Source organism: Anguilla rostrata, chromosome 2 (genome assembly GCF_018555375.3).
Source record: "Anguilla rostrata isolate EN2019 chromosome 2, ASM1855537v3, whole genome shotgun sequence".
In the NCBI taxonomy this organism is placed as follows: domain Eukaryota; kingdom Metazoa; phylum Chordata; class Actinopteri; order Anguilliformes; family Anguillidae; genus Anguilla; species Anguilla rostrata.
The window spans coordinates 71,992,663-72,013,401 of NC_057934.1; the positions used below are offsets into that span (position 1 = coordinate 71,992,663).

The 20,739-nt window shown below is 47.4% G+C and overlaps 1 protein-coding gene across 1 annotated transcript in view; it reads left to right on the forward strand.

Moving 5' to 3' along the window:
* lmf1 (lipase maturation factor 1) overlaps positions 1-20,739 on the forward strand; it is a 55,138-nt gene continuing 34,399 nt past the window's right edge. Inside the window, 4 exon segments of the mRNA XM_064324375.1 lie at positions 1-281; positions 3,513-3,822; positions 8,926-8,936; positions 18,914-19,062. Of these exon segments, the coding sequence (XP_064180445.1) occupies positions 62-281; positions 3,513-3,822; positions 8,926-8,936; positions 18,914-19,062 (690 nt within the window). The 5' untranslated portion in view covers positions 1-61.

Below are 20,739 nucleotides of genomic sequence, written 5' to 3' on the forward strand. Positions count from 1 at the left end.
CAATGACAGAACGACCTGTGTTTCTACGGCGCACTGAGTCTGCGCAGAGACAGCTGCCAAGATGGCCGCGTCCATGCAGAGACTGGAAACCGACGGAAATGTTTTGAGAAAAAGAAAGACAGACACAGCTAAACCGGCCACAAAACTCTCCGAAGAGAGTAGTGACACGAACGGCGAAGAAGTGCAGACTGTACATGGCACACTGGGTGCTGTCACTTTGCAAACCGGGACGTTCTGGCTGACACGAATCGTGCTGCTGCGGTCCATTGCTTTTATTTACTGTGAGTTTATCCCGTTACATTTCCAATGTCATTCCCGATTATTGCAAATTATTCTGTTAAATAGCCGAAAGCAGGCACGCGGATAACTGAATTATAAATATACTAAATGCATTGACCCATACGCCGCGTTATAGGCCTATGATAACTAGGATTTCGTTTTACTGGGTGAAAAGCAAAACACGTGCGGAGGGACCTTCTGGAAGTCTGCTAACTCATCCATAAACGTTGCAACTGCACCTTGCTCACGTTTCTGACTACCTGTCTCTTCGTCGGTAGCTACTATTCAATATTTCATTTTCGATCTCGATTTACAATATTTAGAAAGTTATCTATTAAATATAGATCATGGGTAGTTAAGCCCACACGAGCCACCGGCCGCTGTGTCGATGACCCTGTTGTATGTAATATAAACGGATGAACTGGATTCCGTAGTCCGAGCTCCTGCGTAGTGCAGTTCAGTAGTGCAAACTCAGCGCGCGGACGTGTCACAGTCTTCGCGCGGTATCGCACGCGGACGTGACGTGGATTTTTGTATTTGTATACAGTACTATGATTAGCAGAGATCAGTCATACAGCATCGTGATTAGCAGAGATCAGTCATACAGCAAAGTGATTTGAAAGATCAGTCAGGTGAGACTCATACAGATATAGACAAATCCCCCCACAGATATAGACAAATCCCCCCGCCATGACGCTGACCTCTGTAGCCCAGTCCCATCTCAGTCTGTAAGGCTGTCTGTTTTCCCCCTGGCTGAATAAAGTCCTAAACAAAATGAGGGCTGTCTGCCGACCGTCCTTTAAAAAGTCATTCGGTGGAAATCACAGTGAAATTGTTACACTTTTGCATGTGAGATCTATTCAATTTGTTTGATGAAAGAATTGGGCAGTAGATTAATCGGTCAGTCAGTAGATTAATCGGTCGGGCAGTAGATCAATCGGTCAATCAGCAGATTAACCGGTCGGGCAATAGATTAATCGGTCAGTCAGTTGCAAAGTGTGGAATTGCAGTGTGCCATAATTGTTAGAGAAGCAGAGCTTGTAGCTCAGAAGTTGCAGGTTTGATTCATATTTTGAGTTGGGGCACTGCCGTTGTATCACTGAGCAGCATGCTTTACCTCAGTCGCTTCAGAAAATGAGTGTGCATTAAGAAATATTTATTCTCCTGTGATGCTCCTGTGATTTCCCTGTGATTCTCCTGTGATTTCCCTGTGATTCTCCTGTGATTTTCCTGTGATTTCCCTGTGATTCTCCTGTGATTTCCCTGTGATTCTCCTGTGATTCTCCTGTGATGCTCCTGTGATTTCCCTGTGATTCCCCTGTGATTTCCCTGTGATTTCCCTGTGATTCTCCTGTGATTGGTGAAAGTGTCTGCTGAGTGAATGTAGTGTGATATGAAGTGACTTTGCCTTCTGAACACCTAATATGTGAGCATGTGCATAATTCCAGGGTTGATGCTACCGAAGGGGGGGGGGGGGGGGTGTTGTTTCGATTGGTGGCAGTGCCTAGACAAACCCTCCCCCCCACCCCACTGCCCCTTAAATTCCGAATCGCCCCAGCGCCCAGCGTTTGTGGCCGTGTCCTGCACAGGAGGCGTAAGAACGCTCCCATTGTGCAGCCACAAAGGGCCCAGTGAGGGTTTGATGTGACGGCGGCTGTGGGGGGGGGGTGTTGGGGGTGTGGGGCAGGGGGGGTGTCAGGGGTGTTGGGGGGGGGGGGGCTGCGCGTGTGTGAAGGCTCTTTTGTTAGCTGCCCTCCGCAGGTCTCCCCAGTCAGGAGAGAAAAGGAAGTGGAGTCCCCCCGGACAGAGGCCTGTTTGTTCGAGGAGGGAAACGGTGCCGCTCTCTCTCTCTCTCTCTCTCTCTCCCTCCTTTTCCTCTCTCTCTCTCTCTCTCTCTCTCTCCCTCCCTTTCCTCTCTCTCTCTCCTGCTCCCTCTCTCTCTCTCTCTCCCTTTCCTCTCTCTCTCTTTCAGATAAAATGGGCCCCATTAATGCCAGGGCACTGGTGGCTAAAGAGAGAGAGAAAGGGAGGAAGATAAGGGAGAATCAATCACTGTCTTTGTTATGGATGTCTTTGTGGCGCAGGTTGATTTTTATCACCTCTCTCCCACTCTCTCTCTCTCTCTCTCTCCCTCCCACTCTCTCTCTCTCTCTCCCTCCCGCTCTCTCTCTCTCGCTCGCTCCCTCCCGCTCTCTCTCTCTCTGTCTCTGTCTCTGTGTCTATCTCTCTATCTCTCTCTGGTGTAAGAGGAAAGGTTGGGCTGGCCTTGTGCAGGTGCCTCTGGCTCAGTTTGGGACAGCAGGATGTGGTGGATAGCCGAAACCCTGCTGGGGGGGTGACCCATGGACCTGTCCTCACCTGTGAATAATGGGGGGTGGCTGTGGGGGTATTTAGCTTTTGAAGGGAAGAGATGAGAACAAAACATTCTACTGTTCTGAAATGTCCTGCTAACAACTCAGGGTTATGGATGAGCAGGGTAAGGGTGACATTAGGGAACTCTCTTTCTTTGTCTCTCCCATTCTCTCTCTTCCTTGCTCCCTTTCTCTCTCTTTTCTCTTTCCCTCTCTCACCCTCTCTCTCTGTGAGGCCTTAACATGCAGAGGAAGTGCTTAAATGCTGGAGGAAGTGACTGAAATGCTGGAGGAAACTGACTGAAATACTAGAGGAGGTGACTGAAATACTGGAGGAGGTGACTGAAATGCTGGAGAAAATGACTGAAATTCTGGAGGAGGTGACTGTAATGCTGGAGGAGGTGACTGAAATGCTGGAGGAGGTGACTGAAATGCTGGAGAAAATGACTGAAATGCTGGAGGAGGTGACTGAAATGCTGGTGGAAGTGACTGAAATACTGGAGGAAGTGGTTGTTGTATGGGAGCTGAAAACTCAGTACGGGAGTGGGGGTGGAAAGGGGTAGCGCGGGCTTCCTATAATCCTAATGCGGTTATCGTTTTCAAATACGATCCATTTATGTTCACATAGACATTTAGCAGGCGCCGTTACGCAGAGCTACTCACAGAAGTGCAAAGGTCAAAGAGATCTGTAGCTATTGAGTGAGGCACGCTTTGTTAGGGTTGGAGTGAAAGCCTACAGGACGGTAGATCCCCAGGAACAGGCTTGGGAATAGCTGTCCTGCAGAACGAATGTTACACAAACCTGCAGCGTAACAAAAGCGGTCCGTTCGTACAGCCGGATTAACCCTCTCCCTCTCTCTCGATCTCACCCCTTGTCCGCAGTCGTGGCGTTCGGCGTGGCCTACAACCAGAACAAGCAGCTGATTGGACAGCGCGGGCTGACCCCCTGCGAGGACTACCTGCGGAGCGTGAAGCGCTATGTGGGCGGGAAGATCGACCTGTCGGCCCTGGCCTACGCCCCCACGCTGCTCTGGTTCCTGGACTGGACGGACATGGACGCCAACCTGGACGGGATAGCCCTGCTGGGCCTGCTGCTGTCCGGGGGGGTGCTGCTGGCCGGGAGGGCCAACATGATCATCATGGCCCTGCTCTGGGTGCTCTACCACTCCCTGGTCAGCGTGGGACAGATCTGGTGAGTGAAGGGAGTCCCACACATACATACATGCATATACACAAGCATACATGCATGTACACATTAGTACACACATCTACCCATGCACACACGCATATGCACAAGAATACATGAATGTACACATTAATACACACATGTACACATGCATATACACTTATATATGCATGTACCCACTGAAACCCACTCATACACTTATATACTCATATACGCACTCAAACTCACATGTACACACTCATACACACAAGTACACCCTCGTACATGCATGTACACACCTATACACGCATGTACACACTCAAACTTGCGTATACACACTCATACACGCATGTACACACTCATATACGCATGTACCCACTCATACACACTTGTATACACTCATACACTCATATACTCATGTACAGGCTCAAACGTGCATGTACACACTGCTACACACATGTACACGCTCTTATACACATGTACACTCTAATACACACATGTACACACTAATACACACATGTACACGCTCTTATACACATGTACACTCTAATACACACATGTACACACTAATACACACATGTACACACTTATACACATGTACACTCTAATACACACATGTACACACTCTTATACACATGTACACTCTAATACACACATATGCACACTCTTATACACATGTACACAGTAATACACACATTTAAACCCTCTTATACACATCTACACTCTAATACACGCATGTACACACTAATACACACACGTACACACTCTTATACACATGTACACTCTAATACACACATATACACGCTCTTATACACATGTACACTCTAATACACGCATATACACGCTCTTATACACATGTACACTCTAATACACGCATATACACGCTCTTATACACATGTACACACTAATACACACATGTACACACTCTTATACACATGTACACTCTAATACACACACGTACACACTCTTATACACATGTACACTCTAATACACACATATACACGCTCTTATACACATGTACACTCTAATACACACATATACACGCTCTTATACACATGTACCCACTAATACACACACGTACACACTCTTATACACATGTACACTCTAATACACGCATATACACGCTCTTATACACATGTACACTCTAATACACGCATATACACGCTCTTATACACATGTACACTCTAATACACGCATGTACACACTAATACACACACGTACACACTCTTATACACATGTACACTCTAATACACACATATACACGCTCTTATACACATGTACACTCTATACACGCATATACACGCTCTTATACACATGTACCTCTAATACCGCATAACCGCTCTTACACATGTACACTCTATACCAATAACCTTTATACAATTACACTTAAACACATATACACGCTATACACATGTACCCTAAACACACATTCACTCTTATCCAATTATACCCCTCTAAACCCCTATCACAAACCTCTTATAACAGTACACTCATACCCACTACACACTTATACCAGTCACTTAAACCATATACACGCTCTTTACACTACCACTATACACCACTAACACATGTACACTAATCCAATACACGCTCTTACACATGTACACTCAATACACCATAACGTCTAACACATGTACACCTAATCACAGCATATACACGCCCTATACAACACGACTCACAGTACACTCTAATACACGTATACACCTCTATACACATGTACACCTATCACAAAATATACCGCTCTTTACACATGTACCACTAAATACACACACGTACTACACTCTTATACACATGTTACACTCCCCAATCACACATATACACCCTTATACACAGTCATAATACCACACGTACACACTCTTATACTGTCACTCTAATACAGCAATAACCTCTTATACACATGTACACACTAATACATACGTACACACTCTTATACACATGTACACTGTAATACACGCATATACACGCTCTTATACACATGTACACTCTAATACACGCATGTACACGCTCTTATACACATGTACACTCTAATACACGCATATACACGCTCTTATACACATGTACCCACTAATACACACATGTACACACTCTTATACACATGTACACTCTAATACACGCATATACACGCTCTTATACACATGTACACTCTAATACACACATATACACGCTCTTATACACATGTACACTCTAATACACACATATACACGCTCTTATACACATGTACACTCTAATACACACATATACACGCTCTTATACACATGTACCCACTAATACACACACGTACACACTCTTATACACATGTACACTCTAATACACGCATATACACGCTCTTATACACATGTACCCACTAATACACACATGTACACACTCTTATACACATGTACACTCTAATACACGCTCTTATACACATGTGAAGGGGATTAATGAAAGAGAGTTTCGGTTAGCTGCCGTCCTCAAATTGACCGATGTGTTTTTCAGTGCAAACACTCCATTTTAACAACCCCGATTGAATAAATGGCTTTTGCTGACATGCTTATTGAGAACGGCATGGAATTTGGGCTTTTCCAGTTTTCTATGGTGGAATGTTTGCAGTCGTCAATTTGTGGATGACATCTAGACATCCAGCTTTCCTTTCTGTTACCATGGTGTTTTTCCTTGCCACTGCTTCCTGTGGGGGTTGTCTGTGAAGTGTATTGTGACAGTTGTTTGTAAAATGTGCTATATAAGTACATTTGGATTTAATTTGATTTGTCGACCAAAGCTCCCTCCCATTTGCTGACAGACTACCCCCCCCTCATACCATACAGCAAGACTGTAGGCGATGTTTTTTTTATTGTAAATGTTAGGTCATTGTGTGCTTGTGTGTGTGTGTGTGTATGTGTGCGTGTGTGTTTATAGTATCAGGCAGATGTGCAGTGTGCCAGGCTTGTACTCGTGCATGCAGTTGCTGAGGCTTTTTTTTGTGTGACTTTATGTCCTTGTTTAATTTTCATCCTGCCCTAGTGTTGGAAAAACAAATAGCTTTTTTTGGGGACCATAATTAGCCAATAATTATATGATTAATTAGGTGACTGTGCTAATCCACTGCCTATGGGGACTCTCCGAGGATATTCATTTTAATGAATGATTGAATCCAAGTGGGTCATGTGTTTTAGAAAAACACAGTCACCCTGTTTATAATCAAAAGGTTGCGGGTTCAATTCCTGCTTGTGGTACTGCGCTTGTTCCCTTGAGCAAAATTACTTCACCTGAATTTTTTTTTTGGAGTAAATGTGCCCAGCTGCGTGACAGGATAATGTGTAGAAATAAAATCTTGTGAAACCATGGGCCAGATTTACTGAGACCTTTAGCATGTGCAAAACCATTTAGCGCACGCAGAGCCAGTAACGCGACCAATCACCGGTTGTGTTATTGCTCTGTCTGCCCCGCCCTCCGAGGGCAGCGTTGGCACAGTCATTCCTCAGTACGCAGCCACCGTTTCCACCGCCGTCCTTTCTCGATGGCCAGGCCGTGCTCCCTCAGTCTGCGTTTTTTTGTCAAGGTGCTTCTCGGTGTTTTTAAAATGGTCAGGTCTTCCTGTTCAGGTGATCTGCCCGGGTCGACTGTCTGTTCAGGGCCGGAGAGCGCTGCATTTCGCTCTGCGTTTGTGCGCACCATTTGGCGATGCAAATGTGCTTTTGATAGGTTGTAGTTTGGTTGACTCTGATTGATATCATGTCAGTGTGTTGGCCCTGGGCCTGCGGTTTGTGAGTTTTGGTGAGTGAACTGAGCATCGGTCAGTACCAGCCGATGGAGGGGACTCTTTTCTGTGCTCCACTCTTCTGGGCTTTGTTGTGATGTTAGATGGGGTTTTTTAAAAATGTTTTCATGTTTTTGCCATCTTTAGAGTTCTGATTAATATTGGCTAATTGGTCTAATTCTGCCCTGCATGCGTTGTTTGTTGTTTTCGAACATGCAAGATGCTCTTTCAGAACTGTGCATGCAGGGTTTCAATTTGTTGTTTGTGCCATTTAGCAAAAGTGGACCCAACACTTCACTGCTACAATTTGGCAGTTGGATCAATTATTGATTCAAGTAGTTTAAGCCAAATTATATTTGGAATTTCAAAGTCGATTTGCTGTTTTATGTTATTAAAAGCCTCTTCCAGTTTGTTCACTGCTGAATTGAAATTTCTTTGCGGAATTTATTTTCAAACCTAAGTAATTGTATTCTCTCTCTCTCCGTCTCTCTCTTTCTCTCTCTCTCCTCTCTCACACTCGCACACATGTGGAAAGTGGTTTTTACAATTTACATTTATAAACAATCTTTTTTTTATGTTCTCTCATCAGAGAATTGGGAGCTCTGCACCCATATCATTTAAATCATTCAGGAAAAGAAACGTCATTTCTACAGCCTTATGGTAGCACGTGAAAGTAATCATAGCAATATATTAAAGAGGGACAACAGCAATAAAGTCCGGTGATTAAAATAACATAGGCTTAAGTAATAAACGTACACTGTGGAAAGTTATAGGCTTGGACAAATTAGGCAAACGGAAAGCAATAATTTACCTCATGCATGTTTGGCACTGACCTGTAGACTTACTGTACGTCTTGTAATAATTAATTGAACCGTTCACTGTACTGTGCTTCCTGAAAGTGCCTGTGATTAAAACGAAACACACACACACAAAAAAGTAAAGCTCACCAATATTTTTAATGAGCTTCCAACTCTGAAGATTATCTAATTTCTGCATTATCTTTTAGACAGTGTTTCTCAGCTTGATTGTCTGTTATTATTATAATTCTCCTGAGATGGAAACCAGGTCCTTACTTTTGTGACCGGGTTAACGCTAGGACAGTTGTGGTTCTTAGACAGCAAGTGTGCAGGGAATTGTGCCTATAACTTGTGATATGGTGCACATACAAAAGTGTATTTTTGTTTCATTAAAAGATTTCTCTTTTACTCCAGAGAATGTTATATTTCCCTCTTAATTGCACGTTTATTAAACATGCATGCAGATAGGCACTAATCCAAATGTTAAACTGCGTAAGAATGCTCTTACATTTTGTGTCTAAATATTGCTAATATATTGAGACACATAGATATATTTGCTAATATTTCTTTTGTCTCTCTCCCTCATTTCTTTTCCAGGTATTCTTTTGGTAAGTGTGAATTTTTTCCCTCTTTTTAGAAATAAGTTCTGTCTTATATTAATATTCTGTGTTCCTGTTTTTTTTTATGAGTTGCCTCTTAAAGAACGTTTTTTAGAAGTTTAAAAAGAAGCAAAATGTTTTAAAGTACAGAGTTAAATGTGGGTGGGCTCTGCAGTATCATGGTAGTGGTTGATGGTTCTGGAAGGGGGTGGGGGTGTGTGGGGGTGGGGGGGGCATGACTGCTTGTAACTTTGCCCCAGGGAGGAGGGCTTTACTCACCAGGCTATTCCCTGCAAACCAGGGATTCAAAATTTAGTAAGCAGTGTGTAAATCAGCGGTTCCCAACCTTGTTCCTGGAGATCTACCATCCTGTTGGTTTGCATTTCAACCCTAATCTGGCATACCTGACTCAACTAATTAGCAGCTTATTGAGATCTCTAGCAGTTGAATGAGGTGCGCTTTGTTAGGGTTGGAGTGTAAACCTACAGGACAGTAGATCTCCAGGAACAGGGCAGGGCAGCCCTGCCCTAGCTGTTGAATGAGGTGTGCTTTGTTAGGGTTGGTGTGTAAACCTACAGGACGGTAGATGTCCAGGAACAGGGTGGGGCAGCCACTGATGTAAGTGCAAGCAATCTACTGTGAGACTGCCTCTCAGGCACCATGGCGTTTGGTTGTCCTGCACGTCCCTGATAAACCAGTCAAAATGTGATAATAAATGAGTATTTGCGAGCTGTAGTTATGGCCCTAGAGTTATCGATGATGCACTCTCTTAGCTCTCCTGGTTGAGATTCACTCTCGTGTTAAGTTCGGGGTGTCCTGTTTGTAATGAGTTTTCTCCTGATGGAAGCCATTTTATGATCTGCTTCTCTGGTTGTCATGGCAATCAGGTTGCCAGGCAGCTGGGAAGTGTAGGCGGGGCCTAACCTCTGAAGGCCCGGAGTGTTCCGTTGCTGCCCAGCTGCTGTGTATTAGCCCCTCCCCTTCTGACCTTTGACCCCTGTTTCTCCCAAATTCATTCTGTAAAAAACTGCTTAATGAAGGGTTTACTGGACCAATTGGAGTTTTTGTTAAAATTAGTTAGTGAGGTTGGGTAAGGGGAAGGTGCTGGCAGGCAGTGTTTTGGGGTGTTTGGAAACTGAAGGAAACAATTAGCAGAAAGTAGTATATGTCCATCTGGCGCGTAGCTATGCCACCCCCCCATCCTCCATCAGTGTTGTTGGAAAAAAAGCTGAAGCATTTCCAGATTTCTTAGTGTTCTGCTCTGACGCATATCTGCCTGTTCTTAGTGTTTTGTGTTCATCATCTGACACAGCACTGACACTCCTCATTCAGCTGATACAGCACTGACACTCCTCATTCAGCTGATACAGCACTGACACTCCTCATTCATGCATACTGTGTCTCTTATTGTCTAGATCGGACTGAACTGACCTTTCTCCTCATTAGTATTAGCACTGAAGTTATTCATCTGGCACAGCATGCCCCTCGTTCATCTCGCAGTCAGAATCCTAGCTGATTCAGATGTTCTTAGTGTACAGCACTGCGCACGCCTGTTCTGAGTGTCATATGTTTAATCAGGCTGATACAGCACTGACACTCCTCGATCATCTGACACAGCACTGACACTCCTCATTCAGCTGATACAGCACTGACACTCCTCACTATGCATACTTGTGTTCTTATGTTCTAGATCGGCTGAATGGCCTGTTCTCCTCATTATGTATTGTTAGCTTCCGTTGGAAGCTTCCCAACTGGCCAGAGGAGGCGCTGGTTAGCGATGCGTCGCAGTCAGGATCCAGTCTGATCTGTGAGGTCACCACACGGGTGCGCAAGCTCTTTTGGGTGTCAGTAAGGGTGTTTTCAGAGGCTGTTTCGTAGCCGTCAGGGCCAGGGTCAGGGGCCTGCTGTGAGCTGGGGAGAGGGCGCACATCTGGCGACCCCACTCTCCTGTAATGACGCGTTCCGCGCTGGCGTGCTGGCGTGGGTCTGGCGAGGGCGCGTCCCTCAGCGCCCAAACGCTGGCCGGGACCGTCCCGTCTCTCGTCCCGCTGTGGGGAGGGAAGTGTGCTCATTCTCTCCCTCTCTCCCCCTTCCTCTGTTTCTCTCTCTCTCTCCCCTTCCCCTCCCTCTCTTTCTCTCTCTCTCTCTCTCTCCCCCTCCGTCTCCCTCTCTCTCCCTCTGTTTCTCTCTGTCTCTCTCTCTCTCCCTCTGTCTCCCTCTGCATGTGTTCTGGATAAATGCTGTGGTGTCCTGTCCTCTCTCTCTCTCCCTCCCCTCCCCCTCTCTCTCCCCTCTCCCCTCCCTCTGTCTCCCTCTGCATGTGTTCTGGATAAATGCTGTGGTGTCCTGTCTCTCTCTCTCTCCCCTCCTCCTTGCTTTTCCTGCCTCTCTCTTCTCCTCTCCTCTCTCCCTCTCCCTCTGTCTCCCTCTGCATGTGTTCTGGATAAATGCTGTGGTGTCCTGTCCTCTCTCCAGACGTCTGTGTTTTTGGCTCAGTGTTTGTTCCTCACATAAGTCCTGTGTCTCGTCTGCCCTGCGAAGGGTATGGGCGGGGCCTCGGGCAATTGGGGGGGGGTGGGGGCTCGAGGCACAGCTTTATGGGAAATGAGGATGTGCGTCCCCCCCAGTGTCCAAAACCTCTGACAGCTACTGTGGGTGTGTGTGTGAGTGTAGAGTGTGTGTGTTAACGTGTGTATGTGTGTGTGTATTTGTGTTTGTATGTGTATATGTATTTGGGGATAGGGGGATGTGTCCCCCCCCCTCAGTGTGAGTGTTCCACAGTGTTCTAGTGTTCCATGTTGTGCCCCCCATGAGCCAGCCTAACAAAGACTACCTAACCCTGACCCCCACTATCCCCTACAGTCTGTACCACAGTGGCTATCTCTTACAGTCTGTACCACAGTGGCTATCTCTTACAGTCTGTACCACAGTGGCTATCCCTTACAGTCTGTACTACTCTGACTATCCCCTACAGTCTGTACCGCTCCAACTATCCCCTACAGTCTGTACCACAGTGACTATCCCTTACAGTCTGTACCACACTGACTATCCCCTACAGTCTGTACCACACTGACTATCCACTGCAGACCGTACTCCACTGACTGTATGCTCCCCTACCCACTGTATGTCTGCAGATGGTGATTTTCCAGTTTTACTGAAGAGACTTGAATCTCTGCCTTCAGATGCAGAGGGAGAGGGAGAGAGAGGGAGGGAGAGAGAGAGAGAGGGAGAGAGAGAGAGAGAGAGGGAGAGAGAGAGAGAGAGGGGGAGAGAGAGAGAGTACGTATCAGGGGAACTGTGCCCTTGAAACATGAGCTTTGAGCGTCTGAGTTTAGGGGAAGGAGTGAGAAGCGGAGCAGCAGTGGGAGTTTCACGCCCACAAACAGGTGACAGGAAATCAGAACGCACACATCGGGAGCTTCTGGCCTCCGCGCTTCACCCCTAACACACGCCCCACTAGTGGGGCTTTCGACGGTGCGTTCAGGATTCGGCAAACAAAAAAAAAAAGGAACTTTCCCCGCCCACTTGGGAGCGTAAAGTTAGGAGCAGGAAGTGAGAAACTCAGAGGCCTCCGTGACCTTGACCTTTGAACTCGTGATGTAAGGACATGAAAATAAAAGGCAACGTGACTGGCTGTGTGGAAGGTGAGGGTGGTGGTTGTGATGGAGTCGTCTTTGAGCAGGGGTGCCAACATTTCCCAACATTTATTGAATTGGCCCAATCATATCTTGATCTGACATGTGTATAAGCAACAGCTAGAGTCACAGTCTGCAAGTGTATCCTAGAGATTTCACTGTGCTTAAGTACAGGAGTGAAGCAGCATAGTTCATAGAGCTGTAAGAAATGGTAATCGGTTGGAACAAAAACCAGCATGCGGATCGGGCCTCCAGGACTGGAGTTGTGCACCCCTGCCTTAGAGAGAAGGTGTAGAAGGCGAGGGTGGTGGTTGTGCTGGATATGCGTATAAGAGAGAAGGTGTAGAAGGCGAGGGTGGTGGTTGTGCTGGATATGCGTATAAGAGAGAAGGTGTAGAAGGCGAGGGTGGTGGTTGTGCTGGATATGCGTATAAGAGAGAAGGTGTAGAAGGCGAGGGTGGTGGTTGTGCTGGATATGCGTATAAGAGAGAAGGTGTAGAAGGCGAGGGTGGTGGTTGTGCTGGATATGCGTATAAGAGAGAAGGTGTAGAAGGCGAGGGTGGTGGTTGTGCTGGATATGCGTATAAGAGAGAAGGTGTAGAAGGCGAGGGTGGTGGTTGTGCTGGATATGCGTATAAGAGAGAAGGTGTAGAAGGCGAGGGTGGTGGTTGTGATGGAGTCGTTTAAGAGAGAAGGTGTAGAAGGTGAGGGTGGTGGTTGTGTGGATAATGCGTATAGAAGAGAGAAGGTGTAGAAGGACGAGGGTGGTGTGTGCTGGATATGCGTATAAGAGAGAAGGTGTAGAAGGCGAGGGTGGTGGTTGTGCTGGATATGCGTATAAGAGAGAAGGTGTAGAAGGCGAGGGTGGTGGTTGTGCTGGATATGCGTATAAGAGAGAAGGTGTAGAAGGCGAGGGTGGTGGTTGTGCTGGATATGCGTATAAGAGAGAAGGTGTAGAAGGTGAGGGTGGTGGTTGTGGTGGATATGCGTATAAGAGAGAAGGTGTAGATGGCGAGGGTGGTGGTTGTGCTGGATATGCGTATAAGAGAGAAGGTGTAGAAGGTGAGGGTGGTGGTTGTGCTGGATATGCGTATAAGAGAGAAGGTGTAGATGGCGAGGGTGGTGGTTGTGGTGGATATGCGTATAAGAGAGAAGGTGTAGAAGGCGAGGGTGGTGGTTGTGGTGGATATGCGTATAAGAGAGAAGGTGTAGAAGGCGAGGGTGGTGGTTGTGGTGGATATGCGTATAAGAGAGAGCACAGGAAGGGTGATGTCGGTGGACTGGTGAAATCAGACCCTTGTGATGCTCTTATTTATGGTTAGTTAGAGTCTCACTGGAGCACTTCTCTGCTTAGTGTGGGTGGCTAACACAGTCTCATTTATCAGCGCGCTTGACCTGTTCTCTCTCTCCCTCTTTCTCTCTCTCTCTCTCTCTGCTTTTTTGTTCTCTTCCCTCTTTCACATCCTCTTTTTCTATTTCCCTCTCTCACTCCTTTCCTTCTCCCTCTCTCTCTGCTCTCATGACTCTGCACAGATCTGCAATCAGTGCGCTGTCCCTTTAAGAGTCTAAACGCTGTAGAAGGCTCCGCCCACACGCTCAGTGGAGCAGCATCTGAAAATGGAACGGTGTCAAAACTGAAAGGGCTGCATGAATGTCCCCTTTGTGCTAATGTTGGTCTGCACAGCTTACAGTAAACACGCCTGTGATGTAGTGTGTGTGTGTCAGTCAGTCAGTCTGTGTTTGTTTGTGTGTGTGTATGTATGTGTATGTGAGTGTTTGTGTGTGTGCATGGTTGACAGAGAGTGAGTGAGATACAAAGATACAGTATACATATAATGATTTATATCCTACATTTGTGCGTGTGTGTGTGTGCATGTCTGTGTGTATGTGCGTGTGCCTGTGTCCGTGTACATGTGTGTGTGTGTCTGCGTGTGTGTGTGTGTGTCTGTGCGTGTGTGTGTGTCTGCTGTGGTGTGTGTGTGTGTGTGTGTGTGTCTGTGCGTGTGTGCGTGTGTCTGCGTGTGTGTGTGTGTGTGTGTGTCTGTGCGTGTGTGTGTGTGTGTCCGTGTGACCGTGTGTGTTGAGTTTGGCAGCAGACTCTATGTACGGATGTATGAACATCCTTGCATAGTACATTCAGCCTGTCTCATACACTCATTCATCTGCAGTGTCCTGGCACCTGAGACTGAAGAGATCCGGTTATTTACGTCTCCCTGAAGTCCCGTAGCATCCCATAGCATCCCATAGCGCTACTCAGTTGTGTTTGTGTTACTCATCTTAGCTCCTGACCTCAAAGTGCTTTACAGTGAATCAGTGAGGGGGGGGACTCATTTCAGCCCCCCCCCGCCCCCGCCTTGGTGATGCAGTTACCTCTCAGCACCTCATCGCTCGCTGGATGTCAGCCGAGGTGGAGGGGGAGGGATTATTAAGCCAGTTAAAATGGGGGACTGGTTAGATGGCTGTATTGAGTGTGGCTGGGAGGCCAGGGCACATCAGCCAGTCTTGTTGCCCCTCTCACTGCTTTTCCAAGGAAGTCAATATTATGTTTTTTTTTTTTTTTTTTAAATAACATGACAAAAATGGCAGTTTTTTTCTCGTGTAGGACATTGTAGAAGTTCAGCATAACTTTACACCAGGCTCCTCCTCCATAACTGGGTTCCTCCTGAGATTTCTTCCCATTGGGGAGTTTTTTCTCCCCACTGGGAAGTTTTTACCTTGCTTGCTTGCTTGCTTTTTGGGGGTTCAGGCCTGGTGTCTCCCCTGTTTTACTTCTGTTACTCTGTAAAGCGCCTCTGTGACAGTTCTCTGTAAAAAAGCTGTGTTCAAATGAAATAGATTTGGCTTGATTTGAGTTGATGACTGCTTTCGACGGCCATATTCCCGCGTCTGTATCTCAACTTCCTGTTTCCCCTTTTGATACATTCAGCACATAATCTTCTTCTTTGATTGTTGTTTTTATCCGTATAGTGCTCACTGTTTGTTATGCCCCCCCCCCCCACCCCCACCCCCCAGGGGTAAAATATTCCTCTGTGCCCCCTGCCCCGCACCGCCCCCAACACCTGTACAGCCCCCAGCGATTGGGAACATCTGCTAGGGCGGCAGGGCGAGGGGCAGGGGGCGGGGGGGGGGTCGGTCTGAATGGCTTCGGAGAGCGTCCCATACTGCCAGGCCAATTGAGAGGTCACTTAACTGGGAGACAGGGGCGCCCACGGGTCACTTCCTGTTTCCTGCACAGAAGGGGGCTCATGAAACATGCTCATTGGCCCTCCTGTATTTGTGAATGCTGCACACCCTGCACGGATATTATCATTGAAATAATAATAATAATAATAATAGCGATAAGAACACCGTGGATTTTGTACTTGTACTGCCAAAGTGTTGTCAGGCGCAGTAATGTTATGACCCTGCTGACTGAGGCTCGCTGGATGATGGTTTATCTTGTGTTTACCTGACCTGAACGTTTTACTCAGGGCTTAAAGCAGGGCTGCCCAACCCTGTTCCTGGAGATCTACTGTCCTGTAGGTTTACACTCCAACCGTGACAAATCACAGCTCATTCAACAGCTAGAGCAGGGCTGCCCAGCCCTGTTCCTGGTGCTCTGCTGTCCTGTAGGTTCACACTCCAACCCTGACAAATCACAGCTCATTCAACAGCTAGTGATCTCATTGAGTTGCTGATTAGTAGATTTAGTGGATTAGTATATCCAGGACGATCTTATTGATCGGTTTGGCAGTTACAGCATTGATCATTTCAGTGGATACACAGGCTTGTCTTTCATAAAATATAATATTGTTGTTTCAGCAGTTTTTACCCTACGATTATTAGAGGTGATTGATAGCTGTGACGTGATTGGTCAGTGGTGCCCGTTAACAGGACTGATCGTTTTAAGGATTGCACCCTCAGCCCTCGGGTCTTCAACGAGACGGTTAATGTGGTGGTTTCCCCGGTTACTAATGGCTGTCGTTAGGGGGGGCTGTTATCTGTGATAGTGTTATCGACTGGTGATGTCCCAGCGATGTGGTTATCATTTTAACGGAAAAGCCCAAAGACCCTTAAGCCCGACACTGCCATTAATGGGGACAACATTATTGCTTCCATGTTTGCAGGTCCAGTATTCACAATGTGTATGCGTGTGTGTGTGTGTATGTGTGTGTGTGTGTGTTGTTTGTGTGTGTCTTGGGGGGGGGGGGGGGGCTGTGTATGTGCGGGTGTTGGGGGGTGGGGGGGTGGGGGCTGTGTGTTGTTTGTGTGTGGATTTTGTGTGTGTGTGTGCATGCGTGTGCGCACGAGAAAGAGGAATAGAAAGAGAGAGAGAGAGAGACAGGGCCACAGAAAAAGAGGGAGAGAGAAAGGTGGGGAAAGAGATGAGATGGTGGGAGGTGGAAGAAGCATAGGAAAGATGGAGAGAGAGAGAGAGAATGAGAGAAGGAAATGGGGAGACTGAGGGAAACTAAAAGGGAAGTAGAGAGCTCACTGTGTTTCATATTTATGAAGGCTGGGTTGGGGAAATCAGGGGCATTAATCTCTGAAGGAGAGAAAGAGAGAGAAGAGGAAGAGGGGGATGTAAAGGAGAGAGAAGAGGAAGAGGGGGATGTAAAGGAGAGAGAGAGAAGAGGAAGAGGGAGATGTAAAGGAGAGAGAGAGAGAAGAGGAAGAGGGTGATGTAAGAGAGAGAGAGAGATAGATGTGGAGGGCATTCACTTTTCAGTTTTACACTGCTTTTGAAGTGTGTAAGACTGATGATCACATTACATACACACACACACACACACATACACACCTACACACACACTCTCTCTTTATCCCTGTCTCTTTCTCTCTCTCACACACACACACACACTCTCTTTATCCCCCTGTTTCTCTCTCTCTCTCTCTCTCTCTCTCTCCTGCACACACACGCACATGCACACACCCACACACAACACACGTCCTGTATATCGGTATGAAGCTCAGAGCTGTGTTGCTCTGCTACGGTAACTGCTGTGGGACGCTTTGCATGGAGAGGCACAGGACAGGCTGTGGAGGGGTGAAAACTGGCCTGATTTGGGTATTCAAACCCTGGCTTTCCCTCTCACTCTCCCCCCTCTGTCCTGTCCTACATGCAAAGCAGCATGCAAAGAGAAGTTCTGCATTTCCCTCTGACTGACTCGGGACTGCCCTGTGAGGCAGCTTCTGTGCTTCAGCCCAAAGCCTGGGGCTGTCTGGGGCTCCTAATGCCCTCTGGGTGAGAGAGAGGGAGAGGGAGGGAGGGAGCGGAGGGTGAGAGAGAGAGAGAGAGCGAGAGAGAGAGTGAATGAGAGAAAGGTGGGTGAGAGAGTGAGAGAGAGAGAGCGAGAGAGAGAGAGAGTGAATGAGAGAAAGGTGGGTGAGAGAGTGAGAGAGAGAGAGCGAGAGAGAGAGTGAATGAGAAAAAGGTGGGTGAGAGAGAGAGAGAGAGAGAGAGAGAGAGAGTGAATGAGAGAAAGGTGGGTGAGAGAGAGAGAGAGAGAGAGCGAGAGAGAGAGAGAGTGAATGAGAGAAAGGTGGGTGAGAGAGTGAGAGAGAGAGAGCGAGAGAGAGAGTGAATGAGAAAACTCGTGACTCGTGACTCGTGTCTGACTCAGGTTGGGAATCGGCTGCTGAGTTATTAAACTGTGACTCGTGTCTGACTCAGGTTGGGAATCAGCTGCAGAGTTACTAAACTGTGACTCGTGTCTGACTCAGGTTGGGAATCGGCTGCTGAGTTATTAAACTGTGACTCGTGTCTGACTCAGGTTGGGAATCGGCTGCAGAGTTATTAAACTGTGACTCGTTTCTGACTCAGGTTGGGAATCAGCTGCAGAGTGATTAAACTGTGACTCGTGTCTGACTCAGGTTGGGAATCGGCTGCTGAGTTATTAAACTGTGACTCGTGTCTGACTCAGGTGGGAATCGGCTGCAGAGTGATAAACTGTGACTCGTGTCTGACTCAGGTTGGGAATCGGCTGCAGAGTGATTAAACTGTGACTCGTGTCTGACTCAGGTTGGGAATCGGCTGCAGAGTTATTAAACTGTGACTCGTGTCTGACTCAGGTTGGGAATCGGCTGCAGAGTTATTAAACTGTGACTCGTGTCTGACTCAGGTTGGGAATCAGCTGCTGAGTTATTAAACTGTGACTCGTGTCTGACTCAGGTTGGGAATCGGCTGCAGAGTGATTAACCTGTGACTCGTGTCTGACTCAGGTTGGGAATCGGCTGCAGAGTGATTAAACTGTGACTCGTGTCTGACTCAGGTTGGGAATCGGCTGCAGAGTGATTAACCTGTGACTCGTGTCTGACTCAGGTTGGGAATCGGCTGCAGAGTGATTAAACTGTGACTCGTGTCTGACTCAGGTTGGGAGAGCCAGCTTCTGGAGACGGGCTTTTTGGGAATCTTCCTGTGCCCCCTGTGGAGCCTGTCGCAGGTGCCCCTCCGCTGCCCCCCGTCCCGGGTCACCATCTGGCTGTTCCGATGGCTCATCGTGCGCATCATGCTGGGGGCGGTGAGTCCTGCACCGAAAACGCACCCAAACGCTTCCGGAATGCTCCGGGAAACCCAGGGTGTTCCTGCAACGTCCCGGGAACGCTCCGGGAACATCCCAGGAATGTTCCCAAAACTCTCTGGGAATGACCTTTGGGTGCACCTGGAACGTGGCTGGAACACCCTGGGAATTCTCAGAGAACGTTCCGGGAACATTCCCAGTACTACATGGTGAACACTGGGAATAACGCTCCGGGAACGCTCCAGAAACATTCTGGAGATGCCTGCGGCGCATGGCGATCGCTTGGCCTTGCTCCCGGTCGTGCTGATTGGCCCTAAGACTTCTGCTTCTGCTGTCAGTAATAAGCTCCAAACCTTGCTCTCTTGTCTACTGCAGTCTCCACTCAGTTCCTGGAGGCCGTGTCTGAATTTAAGGGGAATTAAAAACAGAACCCCCCCCCCCTGCTTTTGGGCCTGTGGGGGTCACAGCCTACAGCAGGTCTGATTATTGTGAGGCATTTTATTAGCACTCCTGCTGTTTCTACACCTTAAGCTGCTAGAAGCTTTTGTCCTTTTTTTCAGTCCATCCCACCCCCTTCCACTCCCCAACCCTCTGAAGTAGTGTATGAGAAACACAGACAGGCAGGCAGACAGACAGACAAGCAAACAAACGGACGGACAAACAGACAGACAGACAGGCAGACAGACAGACAGGCGGATGGACAGACAGACAGACAGACAGACAGGCAGGCAGGCAGGCAGACAGACAGACAGACAGACAGGCAGACAAGCAGGCAGACAGACAGACAGGCAGGCAGGCAGGAAGGCAGTCGGACAGATAGACAGGCAGGCAGGCATGCAGTCAAACAGACAGACAGACAGGCAGACAAGCAGGCAGACAGACAGACAGACAGACAGGCAGGCAGGCAGGCAGACAGACAGACAGATAGACAGGCAGGCAGGCATGCAGTCAAACAGACAGACAGACAGGCAGACAGACAGACAGACAGGCAGGCAGGCAGGAAGGCAGTCAGACGGATGGATGGACAGCTCATCTCCATGGTGAGGACCTTGGCTGGGTTCTGTTTTCTGCTAAGCACAGAGGTTGCCATGGCGCTGAAGGTGGTTTTTCTATCAGCCCAGCATGGCGGGCAGTCAGGGGGGGGGGGGGGTTGTTGGGGGGGTGGCTGTGCCTTTTCGAACATTTCAGAGCCAAGAACATAATTTAATTTAAGTGCTTACAACTGTAAAAATCGAACTCATTTCCCTGAGACACAACGTAATTACGACATGGGGAAGGAAAGCGAGAGCCAAGGGTTTTTTTCTCCAGGAAGAACCAGACTTTGATTTTAATGAAGTTCTGTTTGGAGACTGTGCTGTTGGATTAAATAGGAAGTCTCAAAATAAAATAAAATGAAATAAAGGTTTAAAGGCTTCTGCTTCTGATAAAAGCAATGTGCACACAAAGCCCTGTCCTTTTACTGAATCGTCCTGTAAATAATGGTAAAGGAGCTTTTTTCGATCGGTTTTTAAATAACTGCACTTGCAGGATCAGTTGGATCCACTTTCTTGATCTGTTTGATTCGGGTTCTGCTGGCTGGAACAGTTTTGTAAATGGTTCCAGTCAAAAGATCAGCTGAATTAAGGATCCACAGACTGGATGAGTCTAGTAAAGGATCAGTTTTCTAATGGACCTGCT